At 42.7% G+C, this 22,074-nt stretch overlaps 1 protein-coding gene across 3 annotated transcripts; it reads left to right on the top strand.

The window, feature by feature from the left end:
- Positions 1–498: 498 nt before the first annotated feature.
- Positions 499–20,922, top strand: LOC137304641 (sorbitol dehydrogenase-like). Of its 3 annotated transcripts, XM_067973285.1 has the most exons (12): positions 499–630; positions 2,099–2,181; positions 2,292–2,363; positions 6,286–6,319; positions 7,192–7,356; positions 8,528–8,687; positions 10,280–10,398; positions 11,794–11,859; positions 13,695–13,870; positions 14,899–15,020; positions 19,656–19,824; positions 20,761–20,922. In XM_067973285.1, the coding sequence occupies exons 3-11, from the start codon at positions 2,307–2,309 to the stop codon at positions 19,819–19,821; spliced, it is 1,065 nt and encodes a 354-aa protein (XP_067829386.1). In that variant the 5' UTR covers positions 499–630; positions 2,099–2,181; positions 2,292–2,306; the 3' UTR covers positions 19,822–19,824; positions 20,761–20,922. The 3 variants fall into 3 exon arrangements, with proteins under 3 accessions (XP_067829386.1, XP_067829387.1, XP_067829385.1); XM_067973286.1 differs by lacking the exons at positions 499–630; positions 2,099–2,181; positions 20,761–20,922 and adding an exon at positions 20,104–20,118 and having other exon boundaries at positions 2,228–2,363; XM_067973284.1 differs by lacking the exons at positions 499–630; positions 2,099–2,181 and having other exon boundaries at positions 2,229–2,363.
- Positions 20,923–22,074: the final 1,152 nt, after the last annotated feature.

Raw genomic sequence — 22,074 nt, 5'->3', positions numbered from 1 at the left:
CTAGAAGGACAAGAGCAGCAGGCACATGGGAACACCACCACCTGCACGTTCCCCTCCAAGTCACACACCATCCCGACTTGGAAATATATCGCCGTTCCTTCATTGTCGCTGGGTCAAAATCCTGGAACTCCCTTCCTAACAGCACTGTGGGAGAACCGTCACCACACGGACTGCAGCGGTTCAAGAAGGCGGCTCACCACCACCTTCTCGAGGGCAATTAGGGATGGGCAATAAATGCTGGCCTCGCCAGCGACGCCCACATCCCGTGAACGAATAAAAAAAAAAGTCAAAGATTGGCAGATGTGGGAAAATATGTTTAAGCTAAGAAAAATTGTCAGGCCATAAATATGAACAGAAATTATATGAGCCAATATATCCGCATGCCAAAAAGATGAATCTACTTTAAGATATTCAGTGATTAAGATGGCAAACAATGCCAGAATAACTGATCCATCAAAAAACAAACATATCCATTAATTGATATAAAATTCGCGCTTTTAGTGAATGGCAGTGTTGTTCGCCGTCCCGCCCATGTGCATCATTGAAAGAGGAAGTACTCAATCTCTGGCGATAGTCACAGCAACGCTATAAACTTTGTGGGGAGGCTAATTCTGCATTTAGAGGAAACTGGTGAGTTTGAATCTCAATACATTGATACTGCAGCTTAAGGGTAAATTTATTATACAGGTTGTTATCATCGTTCTTTTTGCCAGGTTATTTTAGTAACCATTGGGCCGAAGACTTCTGGCTGATATGTTTTTAGTAGCTGCAATTATAGTTTTCAAAATGGGCATTCCATTATTGTTCTGCTATTTGGAGGAGGAGAAGGGAAGGAAGGATATAAGACAGGTGAGATATTACTTGGAATGGACTGCCCATACCCTGTGTTAACCACAGACCCATATCTATAGGCAGGGCTCGCCTACCTTGACATGTCTGAGGCACATTGCCTTTGCAGGCTGAGCTCTACTCTTGGCAGTGACAGAGTTCTGGAAACTGAACTTCATCCGACCTTCACTACAGGCAATGTCAAAGTATAATTTTCGCACATCATCTCCCCAACCCCTCACATAGTCATGCAATCTTCTGGAAGAGGCAACAAACAAGAGAAAGAAAAAACTTGGGCCAATTTAGGAAAAGAAAACTATGGGAAATTTGTCTCTGACTCCCAAAGGCAATCAAGTTTCAGGAGACCACAGTGAGTGACACAATCCCCTAAAACCTACTCACCTATAAGTAGAGATGTTTGCCACTCTCAGGAACTTGTCCAGCTCCCTTTTAAATGCTTGCAGTGTGTGCACATGCCAGCAATTTATTCCAGAGGTTGATAGCTCTGCAAAAAGAAGTATCTCCTAACATCTAACCTAGTTCTATGCTTTTGTAACTTACACTTATGTTCCCTGGTCATCCCAAACCTATTTAAATGGCCCAGCAACAGTGAGACCAATTGTAGTGCCCCGCCACTGCCCAACTGAGATCGGCAGCTTCCAGGTCTCCGTGGCCAGGTACCACACACATAGAACATAGGAATTGCTAAACGAAAATAGACCAAGGTCCATCTAGTTTGCCTTCTAACATCCTGGTAATCGCATGATACAACAATAATGGAGTTGTTGACTAATCATAGCAATCAATCTCTATCAATTAGTCTACAATAGACCCAGACATGACATGAGGAAACCCCCCAGTGGTGGAGAGCTTTGGGAACCATAGGTCCAAAGTCACCTGTTCCTCCCAAGCATGCTAGACTTGATATGAGGGGAGTCCGCAAATGGAATACTGGCAAGTAAATTTGTGTGTCATCGGTCAGGTTTACTAGGATTTGATTTTCAAATATTGTCAGGGCAAAATAATTGCATAATTAATGGGATTTAGTGATTGGAACACTTCTTTCTCTTAAAAACAAACCTTCAAATACTATGCTTATATTACTTAATCTGGCTCTGAGACCCGCCAGCCATTGTAGATCTAGAGAAATTGGCTGAAAACCCTCTCCAAAAGCTAGTTTTTCAATGTAAATATGATCACAACAGAGACATTTGATGTATTTTAAGGCGTTGACGACCCATTACATCTAGACCAATTATCTTGTCCACAGAGTTAATATTAAAGTGACAAAAAGGATCTGGACCTATGACGTTGTGGATAGTAAATAAAAGCATCGATTGAATAGAACACCAGGTACTCTAAATGATGACAAAGTTTGTCCAGTATTATTGACTCAAAAATTACTTTTGAGAAGCACTTTTCAGAAGTGAGCAGCAACTTTAAAAGATTACCATCCATTCTAGGCTAAGAAACTGAAGATGGCACAGCAAGAGAACCTGTCGGTGGTGATCCATGCAGCAGGAGATCTGAGATTGGTAACCAGTTATCTTTTTAGCCTCGTTTTTGTACCTTACACTGTATTTGTGGGGAGGTATTGTGGTTGTTCTCCTTAGAGCAGAGACGGTTAAGAGGAGATTGATAGAGGTGTTCAAAATCATGAACAGTTTTGATTGAGTAAAAAGGAGAAACTGTTTCCAGTGACAGAAGGATGGGGAACTAGAGGGCACAGATTTAAGGTGATTGGCAAAAGAGCCAGAGACAACATGATTCTATCAACACTAAATGTTTTGCATAAATGGACATTTTTTCTTTAACTCTTAGGAGGAATGGTTAAGGAAAGAGAAAGAAAGATAGAGTGCTTTATCACATCTCTTAGAAACAATGAATTATTTTGAGTGTTCCATTGTTGTTCTGCAGGCAAACATAGCCAACATTTTGCAGGCAGCAAGATCCCACAAACAGCAATGAGCAGTTTATTTGTTTTTGGTGGCATTGGTTGAGGAAAGAAAGAGGAATGTTGGCACCAGCGACTTCCCTGCTCTTAGTCAAATAACGTCCGCCTGAACCACCGGAACAGAAGGACAGGCCTCAGTTTAACGTCCCATTGAGTTGGTAATGCCAACACGCCCTTGGTACTGAGACTCGGGTAGAAATTTGTCTAGGGGCGGTAGTGCAAAACCAGCGACTGCGATCAATCGGAAAAGAACATCGGGTGGAGTGGGCTGCTGATTCACTACCACCCATTTTGGGTTACTGCCAGAGATGAATTTCTATCCCTCACACTAAATTTTGTGCTCAATTATAGGGTAGCCATAAAGAAGATGTTTCCACTTGTGGGGGGAGTCCAAAACTAGAGGTCATAAATATAAGACAGTCACCAATAAACCCAATAAGGAATTCAGGAGAAACTTCTTTACCCAAAGAGTGGTTAGAATGTAGCACTTGCTACCACAAGGAGTAATTAAGGCAAATAGCATAGATGCATTTAAGAGGAAGCTAGATAAGTACACTAGGGCGAAAGGAATAGAAGGATATGTTGAAAGGGTGAGATGAAGTAGGGTGGGAGGAGGCTTGTGTGGAGCATAAACACTGGCATAGATCAGTTGGGCCGAATGGCCTATTTCTGTGCTGTAAATTCTATGTAACTAGGGCAAGAGTTGCTACCAACTGAGCCAGCTGGCATTGAGACAGTGGAATTGATTATAATTTGGAGTTTCAGTTCTATTCTTGTTACTGAAACTTTCTGTACATTTTGTACACAAGTTGTCACTTTACAAATGTGTTTTTCAAAGAAAAATTCTACTTGCATGTTTAAAGGGACGTTGTTATGATTGAAAAATTCTTAGCATGTCCTTTATTCTCTGTCAACACGTAGTGTGACAAAAACATAGCAATGATGTTTTGTGTGGCTGGTTGGCAGTTGAAGTTTCAATTAATAAGGCTTTAGGGGGTGTTTAAAGCTGTACACCTCTACAAAATTCAAAGCAAGGAATGGAGGAGGAAAACGCTGACTTGTATGAAGTTTTTGGTGAAAGAATTAATCATTCATTCTCAGCTGAGCGTCTGTTCCATCTATCTGCTGCTCTGTGGAGGGAAAATATTTCTACTAACCCCTAATCTTGGTCAAGGCATGTTAATTTTAAACCTGTAAACTCTGGTACACAGTCCAAATCAAATAGTATTTTTTTATATTGAAAAACCTAAGTGAAGGGCAGAGGCCCAGAGGGCAATATCAGTCCAGAGAGGGAAAAGAGCAGGAGAGCAGAGAAATCAAGAGGTAGCATCTAGGTGACAACAAACTTGTGTTTTATTGTAAGACGGGAAGACGGAACAAAGTAAGGAGCGCCATACTAATGAGGCCTTGGGTGCACTGAGTGAAGATGAAGAGATAATGTGATTACATCTATCCCTCAGAATTTTAAGTATCTGGATCATGACTCCACTTGGTCCTCTTATCTCCAGTGAGAACGAGGTCAATTTAATGAGACTCCATAACACAGCGAACCACATCACAGATATCTTGACCGAAACATTAATCTTTCCCATTATCTCCACAGTTAATACCCAGTTTAACAAAGGAGGAACTCCTTGCATCACCTAAGTATTCATGTTAACGGACCCGAAGAAGGAGGATGAGTCCTTGGAGCTCCTCCACAGATATTTAATTTATTATAAGCCCACCGACTCCCACAGTTACCTTGATTACACTTCCTCCCACCCTGCTTCCTGTAAGGACTCTATTCCCTTCTCCCAGTTTCTCCGTCTCCGTCGCATTTGTTCTGACGATATCGCCTTCCGCACCAGTGCTTCCGATGTGTCTTCCTTTTTTCTCAACGGAGAATTCCCTTCCACTGTAGTTGACAGGGCTCTCAACCGTGTTCATCCTATTTCCCGCACTTCTGCCCTCACCCCACCCCTTCCCTCCCAGAACCATGATAGGGTCCCTATGTCCTCACCTTTCACCCCACCAGCCTGCAAATTCAACGTATCATTCTCTGCCATTTCTGCCACCTCCAGCGCGATCCCACCACCAAACACATCTTCCTCTCCCCTCCTCTTTCAGCATTCTGAAGGGACCGCTCCCTCTGCGACACCCTAGTCCACTCTTCCATCACCCTCAACATCCTCTCTCCTCCCCACGGCACCTTCCTGTGCGAGCGCAGGAGATGCACACCTGCCCCTTCATCTCCTCCCTTCCCATCGTCCAGGGTCCCAAACACTTCTTCCAGGTGAAACAGCAGTTTACATGTACTTTTTTCAATTTAGTATACTGTATCCGCTGCACACAATGAGGTCTCTACATTGGGGAGACCAAACTCAGACTGGGTGATCACTTTGCTGAACACCTCCGCTCTGTCTGCAAGCGTGACCCTGACCTGCCAGTCGTTTGCCACTTTAATTCCCCTTCCCACTCCTACTCTGACCTCTCTGTCCACGGCCTCTTACACTGTTCCAATGAAGCTCAACATAAGCTCGAGGAACAGCACCTCATCTTTCGTTTGGCACTTTACAATCCATCCGGACTCAACATTGATTTCAGTGACTTTAGATCATAACCACTGCTCCCATTTTTTCGGACAGCAAGTGCTGGTAATCGTTCTGCTGCTGCCATTTACAGTTACTCTTGATCAATCTTTTGTTTCTTAACCTGTCCCATTATTACCTTCCCTGCCTTGCACCATCATCCCTTTTGTCATTTAATCACTCGTGCCTTCCACCCTATCGCAGATCTTCCCTATTGTTCTTTCCTCCCCTCCCCCCTTTCCCTGGCTCTGTACTTGCTCAAAAACTTTAACTCTTTTAACATCTTCCAGTTCTGATGAAAGATCTTCGACCTGAAACGTTAACTCTGTTTCTTTCTCCACAGATGCTGCCTGACTTGCTGAGCTTCTCCAGCATTTTCTGTTTTTATTTCAGATTTCCAGCAGCCGCAGTATTTGGCTTTTGATTTAATCACTTCTACCCTCTGCCCTATCATAGACCTTCCCTTTTGTTCTTTCCTCCCCTCCCCTCCCCTCCCCTCCTTTTCCCTGGCTCTGTACTTGCTTATGACCTGTTCAATCTCTAACTTCTTCCAGTTCCGATGAAAGGTCATCCACCTGAAACGTTAACTCTGTTTCTCTCTCTCCACAGATGCTGAGTATTTCCTGCATTCTCTGTTTTTGTTCCACAGACTATACAGTTTAGCAGACAGGATAAAGGAGGAAGTTCCTGTAGTGTTTTGTTCATAGTTTCATTTTATTTGTAGTTACAGTAGTAATAGATAGTCTGACATGCTTTGATATTCTGTTCTATTGAAGTCAGTATCGAGCGGGGAATATAATGGGCTGCCAGTGTGGCACTGCCCATTCAGTGCTTCTGCCTGAGACCAATTTCTACCCCAGTGTGTTTGTTATTTTATCGCATCTATGAAGGAGCAGTTCTCTCACAAGTACTCTTCCAATCGTCTCTCCACAGGAGAATCGACCAGTTCCAGAACCAGGACCTAATGGCAAGTCTTTTTATTCTTTCTTGCCGTAACAATTATTTATTTTTCAGTCAGGGCAACGTATTTCAAACGTGCTTTTAAAAAATTTTAAAAATATAGAAAGGCAGTTCCTGCAGTAAGTTTTTAGTTTGACAAATTGGATCGCTGCTGTTTATCTCGCATACAACCCGAGGAAAAACCCCAGCGATTTGTGGCGAGGAAGAGATATGCTGTGAATTGCGAATATCCACAAGTTGCTGGACAATTTTCGCCGCTCTGCCATTAGCCTCGCGAAAACGGGACCTCAACCTCCCCGTGAGAAATTGCTAGATTTGCGCCATAAATACGAATTAAATGCACCGCAGAAAGTTAGGGCTGGTACTTCATGGCATAAAGACCCTGTTAATGGGGTGATTTATGTTCCTGCCACTCAACCTCGGAGGCCCAGAAAGGGAACAATTGAAACTGCGGAGCCTCACTCCTGCAGGTAGTAAATTGTTCTTAAGAAACTTTTTTCTAATTTTTTTTCTTTTTCCATTCTGTCTCTTTTTTTCTCTCTTAATCTAATCTTTCCTTCCCGTTCTTTCTCTTTCTGTATCTCATTTGACTCTAATTCACCCTATTTCCTTCTCCGTCATTCTTGTTTCTTTCTCTATCCTTAAATTTCATTGTTTAAGGAGATAGACTGTTGGTCCCCTCATTCACTTAAACTCCCAGATGCCCCATTGCCCTCGGCGAGCCATTAACAGCTCACACTTCCAGCGAATTACGGTGTAAAAAATCCAACTCGCGGGGTATGCCACAAGATGCCCCACTTCAGCAAATTCTGGGCCAATGTCTGTCTGCTCTAAAATGCGGTATCCCTCAGCTATTGATTACACTTTCTGTACTTTCAGAGGTTCTGCTGAAGATCAATTCTGTCGGCATCTGCGGTACGGACATCCATTTCTGGCTGGATGGGGGAGTGGGAGGTTTCGTCCTCCCAAAGCCATTGGTTCTGGGGCACGAATTCTCGGGCACTGTAGTTAGAGTGGGGTCTGGCGTTCAACACCTCAAAGCAGGTCAGTCCACAAAACGTTCCATATCATCAGAATTTAAGGGCAGATTTAATAGAGGTCTTCAAAATGATGAAGGGTTTTGATAGAGTAAATAAGGAGAAACTGTTTCTACTGGCAGGAAGGTCAGTAATCAGAGGACACAGATTTAAGGTAATTGGTAAAAGAACCAGAGGGGAGATGAGGAGAAATTTTTTTAAGCAGTGAATTGTCATGATCTGGAATGCACTGCCTCAAAAGATGGTAGAAGCAGAATCAGTAATAACTTCCAAAAAGGGAATTGGATATATACTTGAAAAGGAAAAATTTGCAGGCTATGGGGAACGAGCGAGTGGGACCAATTGGATAACTCTTTCAAAGAGCTGGCGAGATGGGCCGAATGGCCTCCTTCTGTACTATATGATTCTATGATCAGAGCAAGTGAGAGGATTTAATTGTTTTAAATCTTCAGCTACAAGTCAAAATGGGCCCATAGGCAAATGTACAGCTGTTCCTCTTGAGTGTGGGAAGGGAATAACTATTTTAAATCTATGCTTGTGTGATGAAGCAACACTTCCACTCACGTTATTGTGGGTTTTAAATGGAGGAAATGCTCACAGAAGTAGTGAGATTGAATGTGCCACTTATCTCAGTTTTCCTAAAGGTTGTGCAGTGTGATCACAGGCACTGGAATGAGCTAAGCCCCCTCACTGATCAGGAATGGAGTCCATTTAACTTTCTTTAAAAATTAATCCAGAGCAGCAAAACAATCCCAAAGCAGCCTGTTGTATGCCTGCTGGAATGAGTCTTGAATTCTTGGGCACAGTGAGAAAGGTGGTATGCCTTATGTTGGATGGATGACACTGTAGAATACGCAGATAGTAAATCCTACACAATAACCCCAATGTGTGCAAAGTATTACACTGAAAACACTCGGGTTCAGAGAACACACAGCACTAACACTCCCGAGTTCAGACAATGCACGGTGCGGACACTCCCGAGTTCAGACAATGCTCGGCGGGCACCCTGCCGGTTTCGGAGAACGCACGGCGCGGACCCTGCCGGTTTCGGAGAACGCACGGCGCGGACCCTGCCGGTTTCGGAGAACGCACGGCGCGGACCCGGCCGGTTTGTTCAAAAGCAAGAAACAGAGAGAAATTTAACTTAACGTGTGTTCCATGTCTTTCCTTTGCTGCAGGTGACAGAGTTGCCATTGAGCCTGGTGTCCCCAGAGAGAACGATGAGTATGTTAGAACTGGACGTTACAACCTGTCGCCAACGAGCTTCTCAAGTGGTCTTCCTCCTGATGACGGGGCTATGTGCCGATACTATGCCCACAGTGCCAGCTACTGCTACAAGTTAGTTCCTTAAGTTGAAATTATGATAAAATTACGGCTGCTGTCAAAACATTTTTGTCTAGGAATTCATAATATTAGAGTTTGTTTGAGTTAAATGAGAGTAGGGCAGTTACACTTCATTCCACTGCTTACATGTGTGAAACAGCAGGTCAGGCAGCATCTGCGGAGAGAAGAGAAAATGTGTTTTGAATATGGGACCTTCTTTAGAACTCCAACAAGTGCTCCACACCTGAGGTATCTTGTCTGTTCTTTCCACAAATGCTGCCGGACCTGCTGATTGTTTCCACCATTATTTTGTTTTTGTTTCAGATTTCCAGCATTTGCGGTATTTTGTTTTATTTTTAATCAAAATGTGTGATGCGTTTCTGTCAGTTCTTGGCCTGGCCTGTTGGCTGAGGCTCCCTTGTGCTCACTATCTATATTAAGGTGGTTTAGTCGACTGCACATCTGCAGGGGAGGCAAGGTTTATGATATAAGTCTTCCTATATCCATCTACACGATAGTCTAGCTGCAGGAACATAGGAACAGGAGTCGGCCATCCAATCCCATGAGCCTGTTCCGCTATTCAGTCATGGCTGATCTGTATCTCAACTCAGTTTATCTGCCTTTGATCCATATCTCTTGATACCCTTACCTAACAAAAACCTATTGATCTCAGTCTTGAAAGCTCCAACTGTGCCCCAGCATCCACAGCCTTTTGGGGGTGAGAATTTCAGATTTTACCCTTGGTGTGAAAAAGTGCTTCCTGATTTCCCTCCTAAATGGCCTAGCTCTAATTTTAAGATTGTACCCCCTTGTTCTGGATTCCCCCACCAGAGGAAATAATTTCTCTGTATTTACCCTATTGAATCCTTTCATCATTTTAAACATCATCCCTCAACCTACTTTACTCAAGGGAATACAAGCCAAGTTTATGCAACTTGTCCTCCTAATTTATCATAGTATCATAGTAGGTACAGCGCAGGAGGAGGCATTCGGCCCATCGTGTCTGGCTGGCTCTTTGAAAGAGCTATCCAATTAGTCCCCACTCCTCTGCTCTCTCCCCATAGCCCTATAATTTTTTTCCCTTAAATTATTTATCCTATTCCCTTTTGAAAGTTCCTATTGTATCTGCTTCCAACACCCATTCCAGATCATTATAACTCGCTGCATAAAAAAATGTTTCCTCATGTCGCCTCTAGCTCTTTTGCTGATCACCTTAAATCTGTGTCCTCTGGTTACCGACCATTCTGCCACTGAAATCAGTTTCTCTCCACTTACTCTATCAAAATGTTCATGATTTTGAATGCCTCTATCAAATTTCCCTCGAACCTTCTCTGTTCTAAGGCTTCTCCAGTCTCCACATAACTGAAGTCCCTCATCCTTGGAACCATTCCAGTAAATCTCTTCTGCACTGTCTCTAAGGCCTTGACATCCTTGCTAACATGTGGTGCCCAGAATTGAACACAATATTCCAACTGAGGCCTAACCCTTCAAGCCCTGGTATCATTCTGTTGAATCTGCTTTACATATCATGAATTCTGAATTGCAGATAGTAATTTATGCAAGTAAAATGGTGTTGTTTCATGTCTGTGGCGTCTCCTTTGTTTCAGACTCCCCGATTGCATGAGCTATGAAGAAGGGGCAATGGTTGAGCCTCTTTCTGTTGCGATTCATGCCTGTCGCAGAGCAGGAGTGACAATTGGCAGCAAGGTCTTCATCTGTGGAGCAGGTAAAGAGTTGCTTACGTAGAGCAGTTACCAAATCATCCGTAATCAATTCTTTCTTTCAGGGATTTCCCACCCATTTTAACTTAATTTATCACCGTTTTCAATATGTGACCATTCAAGTGAACGGCTCCCCGTACTGCCTCGACTCAGGCATTAGGAGGTGTGGAGAATGGCTCATAAACTTATTGTTTCAGTGCCTACATCTGGTGACATGGCTGGCATCAAAAAATCACCATGTATAGAATTATAGATGCCAACCTGAATTGTACCCATTCATGGCACATCAAATTGGAGGAGAACCATGCATTGTTACCGTGCCATCTCTGGTACTTCTGAATGTCCATAAACATCTGTCTTTTTCAAAGCCCCCATGGACTAATGCTGTCTTTGTTTTTCTTAATATTTGAAAGTTACTTCCTCCCTGCCCCAAGAAAGAAGCCGAATCTTGCAGAGGTTAAAGTTAGGGGACTACACTGGACAGAGATTAAGGCCTTGATATTAATGGGGAATCGGTGGTGGGGGGGGTTGTGGGGGGGGGGGGGTCAGGGAAGCCTGCAGGGTGCAGTGAAGAACACGGCAAGGCCAGGGTCATAGAGAACCTGCCAATCTTAACGGCAGGGCCTCATTAGAACACTGCTGGGCTGGTTCCCATCCAGCAGCCGGCCAAATTGACAGCCTGGCCGACGGGCAGGACGGAAGACTAGCATCAGGAGGCCGCAGCCGGTGACCTGTGGGGACGGTCCCCGGCTCTCGGAAGGGACCGTCAACTCCGGGCCGCGATCGGGAGTTGTGGGGGGTGGGGGAGGAGGAAGCTGTAGGTCGGGGCTGGACTCAACACTGATTTCAATAACTTTAGACCATAACCACTGCTCCCATTTTTTCGGTCAGCAAGTGCTGGTAATGGTTCTGCTGATGCCATTTACAGCTACTCCTGATCAATCTTTTGTTTCTTAACCTGTCCCATTACCACCCTCCTTGCCTTGCCCCTTTTGTCATTTAATCATTCCTGCTCTCTACCCTATCACAGACCTTCCCTTTTGTTCTTACCTCCCCTCCCCTCCCTTTCCCGTGGCTCTGTACTTGCTCAAAAATTTTAACTCTTTTAACATCTTCCAGTTCTGATGAAAGGTCTTTGATCTGAAACGTTAACTCTGTTTCTTTCTCCACGGGTGCTGCCTGACTTGCTGAGCTTCTCTGACATTTTCTGTTTTTATTTCAAATGTACTTTTCATTGGCTGTGAAGCACGTTGGGATGTCCCGAGGTCACGAAACGTGCTATATAAATGCAAATCCTTCTTTTGTGGCAAATATGTTACATAACTCTTAGCTAGTGCAAAAACTGTCTTGTACCTGCAACATTATCGTCTAACTGACATGCTATTTATCTATTTATTTAGGGACAATTGGACTTGTGAGCCTGCAGGTTGCCAAGACGATGGGGGCAGCTCAGGTTGTGATTTGTGGTAAGGCACTGTGTGTGTGTGTGTGTGTTTGTGTGTGTGTGTGTATAAAACTTCCTTTTTAGACTACTAACAGCTGATACATCGGTGATTCTTTCTCTTCATTTTCCTGGTAATATTTTTGCAAGTTGAAAGTTTTACCCTTCCTGATCCTAGAAAAGAAAGCCTTTACTATAATCCTGGTTATCGGCCTATGTTTCCTCAAGTCCTGGCTTTGAGAAAGGCGTTTTAAAAAGGAGCGGCCTGTTTATTGAAACAAGGATTTGTGGTGGTGAGAGTTGGCCCATTCCCAGATAGATTACAAGTCAAAAATATTCCAGTTATCTGCTAACTCCTTTGAATCTTCATTAAAGCCCAGTTCCTATCCAACTCAAATCTCCAGTTTATAATTAACTTTTTACATCCTTTTCCACAAATGTTCTGATCCCGAGGGATCTGTTCTTTCAACACAGGAACTTAGGTTTGAATTCAGTCCGGATTGATGGGTTGAAAGTTTGCTTCCTCTGCCAGCTTTAGGGGCAGAAATTCACAGAAGTGCAAATGAATTTCAACTTCTATTGAAGTCAGTGGAATAGAATATTAGGCGGGGAGTATACCAGGCGAGCGATATGGTACCATCCATTTTGCACTACCTCCAAGAACAATTTCTACCCCATAGGGTCTCATGTTTGGGCATTTTCAGCTCATTTCTGAATGGGCTTAAACCCACAGGACAATAGTTTGGCACTAAAGGTATAATTTTCAACTTTTGCACTCCAAGCCTCTCCTGCTGGGAATATATATTGGGAATTCATGCCTTTTAAACACCTGGATTTTTTTTTGTCTGTTCATTTTTACTGGATAAAAATAAAATCGGGGACTTCACCTGTGTGATTTCCCGATACGTGGTCCCGTTGGCGAGGCTTCACGCTGGGACTGGAAAATTTGCCTTCAAATTGTAACCTCACTCAGAAGGGCCATTAGTGTGCAGGAAATGGAAATGTCACACTGGTGCACTCCTAAGATTGGTGTTGACGCACACTGTTGGTGTAACTAGCCTGGGTGCACAGAAATGAGAAAAGCATTCTGTTCTTCATCAACTCCATCCCTCACCTCAATGAGTATTCATTTCACTCATGTGCCTCTCACCGTCCCTAAAAAAAGAAAAAGTAAGATAAATTAATGCTATTTGTGCCAGTGATTTTTGTGCCAAGAAAGGGCAGCAATCAGGCTTGTCATTTCTCCCTTCTGGCACTATGGGGTGACGCAGTCATGTACAAACATTTCTTAGCATGACAACCTCGGCGGTGAGGAAGCTGATTACCTTAGATCTGATCATTTCTTAAATATGTACATTTTTAAGTTATTATTTGAGAATTAATATGAAAAAACACAAGCAGCCTTAGACACAGGAACGGGAGGAGTCCATGCTGTGGTGGGCAGCCAACCAGGGTTTAAGAGCTAAGAAGTGAAGATGGATAGACATTCTGATTGATTCTATTTGGGATTGGGGGTAACTTTCCCTCAGGTTCAACAGGTGAGGTAGAAACAATGATACGGTAGATGGACGTAGTCTGTGGAAGCGATGGGCTTTGGGGGAGGGGGGGTGGGTGAGGGGCTCAATGGCTTTTCCTTATTCCATTCTTTCTTATCATAACTTGTTAACTCTATCATTAATGAGAGAGGCAGCGCTGTGCTGTAATTTTAAAGCATATGTTAGAATATCACTAATCAAACAGTAGTTGTGACTTGTCCTTCAGCAAGCATGAGTGATAAAGAAAGATTCTCATTTCCTGTTGATCCAGATTAAATCCCAGAAATCTGTTCTATTAGAAACAAAAGGAGTTTTTTTTTTTAAGATTTGTCAAGCAAGCGACTGGAAAAGGCGAAGGAGGTGGGGGCTGATTTTACCATAACGGTAGGGAAGGGGACACCCCAGGACCTGGCCCAGAAAGTGGAGGAAGCTCTTGGTTCCATGCCAGATACGACCATCGAGTGCAGTGGGGCGGAGTTCTGTGTCCAGGCCGGCGTCTATGTAAGTACTGAACCTGCACAATCAAGATACTCTGAGATGAGTTTGCCATCAGTTTCCTGTGCGTTCCTGGGCAAAGAAACTACACAATGCAAGAGATTCAACTGGAGAGCCAACATAAAAACCCTTCAAAACTGCAAGTTGGCAAAGTGGCAAGGAAGGTCGGAGAGACCACAAAGTTGAGAAACAACTTCGACTGCAGCCAATTACATGCCCAGCTCACTGGAGTATTTCTAGTAGCCTGCTATCTGTATTTTGTTGGGTTGTGAAAAATCTTGCAACTTTACTCTGTGTCCCATTGTAATAATTTCCAACTGTGTGGCTAATAATAACGCAGCAGTAATGCTGCTGAGGCCATTGTTAAGCTGCTAACCATGAACAAAATGAGAGCTAAAACCTGGAAATATTGTCTAATGCAGTAGTGTAGATTCAGTACCTGACTCAGGTCAAAGTGTGGGGAATCTAATATACCCAGGAATCCCTGCAGTAGCTCATGCACACAATGGTAGCCATTCAGTATTTTGCTTATTAAAAACCTGGAGACTTCAGTAAAATAATTCAAGGTCAGCGTCCAACTAGGCCCAACTATCTTCAGCTGCGACATCAATGACCATCCCTCCATCTTAAGGTCAGAAGTGGGGATGTTCGCTGATAAGTGCACAGTGTTCAGCTCCATTCGTAATTTCTCAGATAATGAAGCAGTCCGTGCCCACACACAGCAAGACCTGGGACAACGTCCAGACTTGGGCTGATAAGTGGCAAGTAACGTTCGTACAGGGTGATGGGTGAAAGGGACTTGGTGTGAGTTAGGATACGGGCAGCAGAGTTGCCACCCTAGCTCAGCCCAGCTAACTCAACACAAACCAGGCAACAAGCCAAGGACCACCCTGCTCTATATAGCTCAGTACTGCACCGAGCACTGCATTTCCCCACTAAGCCATCGGGCAGTTTGAAAAAAGTATCTGCTGGTAAGTTTTTGGATATGTTTGCACACCATGAATATCTGATACGTATAAAATATTGTTTCTTAGGCCACTCGCTCTGGAGGGGTTTTGATTCTGGTTGGTCTTGGTCCAGCTTCAGTGAATATTCCGATATTAAATGCAACAGTTCGAGAGGTGGATATTCGGGGGAGTTTTAAATATTCTAACACGTAAGTATTCATATTTTCTTTGCTCCTCCAATAAATTAACTCCTTTGATTTGGGCTTTTAATATTAATTAAAACGATCAGAAAACAAGCTTAAACAACATCTTGTGCTTAAATGCTTCACACTCTTCTAATGCTACCTGCCAAGGTCCCAGCTCAACTGCTCCAAGACCTGGGCAGTCACATCTCCCAGCTTCTCCTAGGCCGCAGATACACCAGACAAGAAGGGCGACTTTGCCTCCCAAATGCCGAGCACCATTGCTGGTGGCCCAAATCCAAGGAATGGTGGCCTGGTCTCTGGTCTCCCAGCAAAACCATTGGCTGGGAATAGAGACTGGGGGCTCCCTGGCAACTTTCTTGCACAGTCTACCCTTATAAACCCCCAGATGATACCAACATGACAACCATCTGTGTTTTTCACAGACAGTCAGTGTTTGGCCAGAGTACCCTCTCTGTCCGAGTCTGCAACTAAGTTGTCCCTATCGTAACTTCCCTGGTTCCTGCCTCAGAGGAGCCTTTCCATCTATCACTGCGCATGTTGCCATGTTCACTTGGCTCCCACACGCAGGAGTCACGGGGCAGAGGGAGAAAGACAAATAAAAAGTGACAGCACAACTCAGGCAGGACTTCAATGCACAGTTGGCTTGGTAAAGATATTACTGATTGTGTCTGCTGCCAAAAGGTTTTGCACTTGAAAAAGAAAAGAAAGAACTTGTCTCTTGTCCCTTAATAAATAGGTAAATAGGATGTTAGTTAGAAGATAATATGGCAGGTGCAAGACAGTTTGTGTGCTCGCTAAGAGTTTCATAACACATTTGGCACAAAACAAAGATTGAACTTGCATTTATATAGCGCCTTTCATTACCTCAGGATGTCCCGAAGTGCTTTACAGCCAATGAAGTACTTTTGAAGTGCAGTCACTGTTGTAATATAGGGAAACACAGCAGTCAATTTGCGTACAGCAAGATTCCACAAACAGTAGTGTGATAATGATCAGATAATCTTTTCTTTAGTGATGTTGGTTGAGGAACAAATATTGGCCAGGACATCAGGAGAAACTCCCTTGCTCTTCGTCGAAATAGTGCCACTTGAGAGGGCAGTTTAACGTCTCATCCAAAAGACGGCTACCACTGAGCCATGGCTGACTCATAACTTTTTTAAGCATTTTAATTATTAAAGCATGAACACTGTGTTGCAACAGCTTGTGGTGCCATAGATGCAATTTTTCAAAGGTCTAATATGGCATGCTTAAGTGGAGTCTCCAATGTTTCAAAAACCAAGCCCTTCCACAAAGCACACCGAAACCATGGCAATACCCTTTTAATCTGCAATTAGAATGTCTAAGCATTGTAACAGAAGTCAAATTGCACAATGCCTGCAGCGTTCCTACTTGGTGTAACCGCAAAATGTTACAGTGAGAAATTTTGGGTCAGCAAGGTCCAAAAATACAATTGTGTTGAGTTGGAATGCGGTAAAGTTGCGCCATTACCTTTGTCTTCTATTTATTTAATATCCATTGCTAGCACGGAAAGGCGTTGATCTCAACACACAAAATCACAGATTTACCAAGGAAGAAGATGCTGACAAAGTCACAGTAAAAGAGGAAGTAGTTGACAAACTGGATGGACTAAAAATTGATAAAGAGGAGGTACTAGAAAGGCTGGCTGTAATTAAAGAAGACAAGTCACCCGGTCCGGATGGGATACGTCCTTAGGTTGCTGAGGGAAGTAAGGGTGGAAATTGCAGAGATGCTGGCCATAATTTTCCAATCCTCGGACTGGGCCGGATTGGGGTGGTGCCAGAGGACTGGAGAATTGCAAATGTTACACCCGTCTTCAAAAACGATAAGGATAAACCCAGCAACTACAGGCCAGTCAGTTTAACCTCGGCGGTGGGGAAACTTTTAGAAATGATAATCCGGGACAAAATTAACAGTCATTTGGACAAGTGTGGATTAATAAAGGAAAACCAGCACTGATTTGTTAAAGGCAAATCGTATTTAACTAACTTGATTGAGTTTTTTGATGAGGTAACAGAGAGGGTTGATGAGGGCATTGTAGTTGATATTGTGTATATGGACTTTCAAAAGGCATTTGATAAAGTGCCACATAATAGGCTTGTCAGCAAAATTGAAGTCCATGGAATAAAAGGGGTAGCATGGATATGAAATTGGCTAAATGACAGGAAACAGAGAGTAGTGGTGAACGGTTGTTTTTCGGACTGGAGGAAGGTGTAGAGTGGTGTTCCCCAGGGGTCGGTAATAGGACCGATGCTTTTTTTGATACATATTAACGACATGGACTTTGGTGTACAGGGCACAATTTCAAAATCTGCAGATGACACAAAGCTTGGAAGTGTAGTGAACAGTGAGGGGGATAGTATAGACTTCATGAGGACATAGACAGGCAGGTGGAATGGGCCGACATGTGGCAGATGAAATTTAATGCAGAGAAGTGCAAAGTGATACATTTTGGCAGGAAGAACAAGGAGAGGCAATATAAACTAAATGATACAATTTTAAAGGGGGTGCAGTAACAGAGATAACTGGGGGTATATGTGCACAAATCTTTGAAGGTGGCAGGACAGGTTGAGAAAGCGGTTTAAAAAAGCATACGGGCTTTATAAATAGAGGCATAGAGTACAAAAGCAAATAAGTTGTGTTGAATCTTTATAAAACACTGGTTCAGCCATGACTGGAGTATTGTGACCAATTCTGGGCACCGCACTTTTTAGGAAGGATGTGAAGGCCTTAGAAAGGGTGCAGAAAAGATTTACTAGAATGGTTCCAGGGATGAGGGACTTCAGTTAAGTGGATAGTCAGGAGAAGTTGGGGTTATTCTCCTTAGAGCAGAGAAGGTTAAGAGGAGATTTAATAGAAGTATTCAAAATCATGAAGGGTTTAGATAAAGTAAATAAAGAGAAACTGTTCCCATTGGCAGAAGGGTTGAGAACCAGAGGACACAGATTTAGGGTGTTTGGCAAAAGAACCAAAGGCGACATGAGGAAAAACTTTTTTACGCAGCAAGTAGTTATGATCTGGAATGCGCTGCCTGAAAGGGTGGTGAAAGCAGATTCAATTGTGGTTTTCAAAAAGGAATTGCTGTCATTTCCAAAATGGACAGTAAGAAATGGGCGGAAGGATAAAGGAGGGAAATAGGAGATTTTAAAATTTAGTTTTCCTAGGAAAAAATAGATGAAGTTAAATTAAAGTTAGAAATAGGACACACAGAATGGGGGAGAAACATTAAAAATAGCACACAGAGTTATTTCAGTTTATGTCAGAGGTTCGAACACTGGCGAGATAAGGGGCTCCCCAACTTTTTTTGGTCCGAGTTGTGTTCCCTCTCTCCAAACCCCACAATCATCCTTGATGTTTCCCTCCACCCACAACTGTTTATATATGGTTATGTCTTTGGCTTATGTCAGTGTTGTACTATATCTGTAGCCCTTCCTGGAAAAATTATTTTGACCAAAGAGGCACATTTACCGTACATTCCAAAATGCTGGACACGCACCAAATGAAGTGCCCCAAATCTCAATGTTTTGGGAGGACATTCAACTAGATCGCCCTAGAAAATAAATCTGGGATTCTTTTCCCATTCTTTGTACTTCTGCTTTTGCAAAACAAATGATGAAATGTTCAGTATACCTGTAGCTTAAATTGTAACAAGCTTCTGTCACACTACACTTTCAGTGTAATTGATTGTTTTCACATGTCATAGGCCTAGCTTCAGTGCTGACTCTACTTTTTTGAATGCATTGGTCAGCTTTTGCTAGTTTATTAGGTTGGCATGTATGACACAGGGTCCAGGAGGACCCCTTTGTCACACTAACCCTCTCAGCCTGAGAGCAGAGGAAGAATGTGTGACACAAAGAAAGCTGAACATTGTGAGGGAGGGAGAAAGCACAAAATACCCCCCTTCCCCATTTTGAAAAAAAGTATGAGGTTCTATTTTATTTACCTTGGTGCAATAACTGGACAACACTGGTAAAACAACAATGCACAAGGGGAAGAGAAGGAATTAAGCAGGTGACAGGAAGGAATTAAATAAAGAGGAAGCCAAAGGCACAGTTGAAAAGGTGGGATACAAGGAGGCTTTTGAAGAATGGAGTGGTAGCAAGGTAAAGTGGCTTTGGGAGAGAGTTCCTCAGAGCAGGGGCGAGGGCTTAAAGACCAGCCTCTGATGGTTGAACAAAGAAGTGGGGGATCAGCAGTAATCCAGAGTTAGAAGAGCGGAGGTTGGGACTGGAGAAGGTCACTTGGGTAAAGTAGAGTGAGCATACAGGGATTTTTAAGTAATGATGTGGACCAGGAAATTGATATGGTAATGAGTGAGGACCAATGAAGTTTGGCAAGGATGACCCGATGGGACTCCATGTGAGAGAAAACATGGGCCTCAGAATTCTGAATATTACTGTAACTCCTATTTTAAATGCTGTATAACAGTGAAATGTGTGGGTGAAAAAATATATTGTAAGTTAAAATGGAAAACTGTTGAGAGACAAAAAAAATTATTAAATGAATGAATATAATGATACTTTATTTTAATTAACAAACAATATCCCTAGTGTTTTGAGAAGTGAAGAGTACAGTACCATGAAGATTGGTTTCATTACCAACTATCTTTGCTCTTCTTAGGTGGCCTGTGGCAATTGCCATGTTGGCTTCGAAGAGGATTGATGTGAAGCCTTTGGTCACACACCGCTTTCCCCTGGAAGCGGCTCTCGAAGCATTTGAAACAACAAAGAAAGGCGTGGGAATCAAAGTGATGCTGAAGTGTGATCCGAAAAACAAGAATCAATAGAAGGTATCTCCATGATATTCAGTGTTACTTTAACCACTGCTATGGAGGTTCATAAGATCCACTATCTCTGCCATGTGCCACCGCATGCATCTTCTGGACCTATCTCTTCAACAGCACCCGCTCACTTATTTCACAGCTGTCCTCTTCCCTAGTTCCATTTCATCCTTGATCTCATTCAGTGCTTTAACAAAACCTTTTTCTTCCTTTCAGGTGGTAAGGTGGACATTGTTCCAATTGAATTCTGATGAAAGGTCATCAACCTTTCTGTTTCTCTCTCCACAGATGCTGCCTGACCTGCTGAGTGTTTCCAGCATTTTCTGTTTTTATTTCCGATTTCCAGCTGTTTTGCTATTATTCCAACAAAGCTCGAGGAACAGCACCTCATCTTCCTACTTGACACTTTGCAGCTCCCTGGCCTTCACATTGACTTTTAACAACTTCAAACCCTAACCACAGCTCCTGTTTCCTCTTTAACAGCAGGTGCTGAACGGGTATACCAGCACTTCTGGGGATGGGTGAGATTGTGGGTCAGTGCTTGGGATGGGGATCCCCTATTGGGTACAGGGTCGGCAGAGTGGTCTGCACATCTAGTATCTTTTTCTTCCACTATACTCCTGGGCCACTGGAGCCCGTTGTTCCATGTTCCTTTCCCAATCTGCTATTCTGCTTTAACCATTCACACATTCTCTGGGTCTCGTATATATCTTTTATTTCTCTTATGCTATTAGCACTTCTGTCATTTAACCATCTCCTGTTCTCCACCTAATTACTTCACAGATCATTCTTTTTCTTTTCTTGTGTCTGTGGTCGTCCTTCTTCCCCGCCCCCTTTTCCCTTGCTGCTTTCATCCTCATAAGCTGTTCATCGGTAACATCTATCGGTTCTGACGGAGGGTCATAGACCTGAGACATTAACCCAACCTTATTCCTTTCTCAACAGATGCTGCCTGACCTGAGTGTTCCCAGCATTTTCTGCTTTTATCACTGAGAAGGTTTTTTGTGGCTGTACCTACAGTCGTGATCACCAAGTGGCATTGAATAACAGTCCTCGGATACTGCGATAATGTGTTAATAATAAAGGTGATCCCAGATAATTGTGCAAGTGTGTAATTAACCCTGCGTATTATTTAGCTGTAAGATTTTCTTTTGTTTAATACACTGTCTGTTTCATATATTTAAAGTAAACCACTTAAGATGCAGATAGGAGCCATGACACTCATTAAGTACTATACTAGTACCACGGTATAATTGTACACTATCCAAGTAGATGATTGGAACAGTTAGTTGGTCTGTTATGGACATTACTATAGTGACATGCGATTTTGTGATTGATTTACTGAAAACACCAGTGTTCTAGCTTAACCTGAATATCTTCTGTTTTGTCCTAGTGAAATTCTCCTTATTACAGTGTAGGAGCTTTACCAAGTTGTTAGTATAAGCCTTGTATTTGTGCTTTTTGTCATATTAAGCAGTGAACTTTTACAGTTTGAGCAGTGACTTAATTATTTTATCTCCAGCTCAGTTTATCTGGGGAAAACTCTCTCACACATGGACCATTCATCGGTGATGGAATATCTTGAATGTGAATCATTATGTAGCAGTCACTCACAGACTAGTGGAATCACAGTGACAGGTCAGATTGAGTGACCAGGCAGTAATTTAATAGGTAGGTCCAGATGACAACAGAAATTGCGAGCATAAAGCTCTAACTTCACTTGGGCCACAAGATCAAATTGCAGTAATTTCATATCTCACATTTTATACACCAATTGTTACTTATTGTGAATAGTATTTGGCAGTATTGAGAAATTCGATCTAAGTCCGTAATAGCTGCACTGAATTGTTAATAGTCAGTTGTGTGTCGTTGGGATAGAATTGCATTGGTTAAATAATATGGTTTGTTCTTATAAATTACAGAATAACAATGTCATATATTTCACTGGCAGGTATAATAAGGGATTTATATTTGAGTTTTGAAGACAAATTATAAGGAATATTACACCTCCGTATATATTACAATAAATAGTATGGTCTCAATAGCACTACAACCTTACTATAACACTCCTGTCAGTAATAATCATATCATTAAACTATCACAGCCTTAAGTAGATGTAATTTAAGCATTACTTTCAACAGTTTTATCTTTTTGAGAACATGGGGCCAATTTTCATGCACTGGTGTAAGTCAACTCTAGATGACTCAGAAGTGGTGCAAGTCTCACCAGAATTGTAATGTGCTAAATAGCACTCACCTT

Source organism: Heptranchias perlo, chromosome 38 (genome assembly GCF_035084215.1).
Source record: "Heptranchias perlo isolate sHepPer1 chromosome 38, sHepPer1.hap1, whole genome shotgun sequence".
In the NCBI taxonomy this organism is placed as follows: Eukaryota; Metazoa; Chordata; class Chondrichthyes; order Hexanchiformes; family Hexanchidae; genus Heptranchias; species Heptranchias perlo.
The sequence above is the reverse complement of the archived record's forward strand: the minus strand, read 5'-3'. Positions and strand labels throughout refer to the sequence as shown.

Excerpts from the sequence above, each read along its gene's own strand:
- LOC137304641 (XM_067973285.1), top strand. The coding sequence starts at position 2,307 with ATGGCACAGCAAGAGAACCTGTCGGTGGTGATCCATGCAGCAGGAGAT. Across the intron at positions 2,364-6,285 it reads CAGCAGGAGATCTGAGATTG|GAGAATCGACCAGTTCCAGA; the intron begins GTAACCAGTTAT and ends GTCTCTCCACAG. Across the intron at positions 11,860-13,694 it reads AGCTCAGGTTGTGATTTGTG|ATTTGTCAAGCAAGCGACTG; the intron begins GTAAGGCACTGT and ends TTTTTTTTTAAG.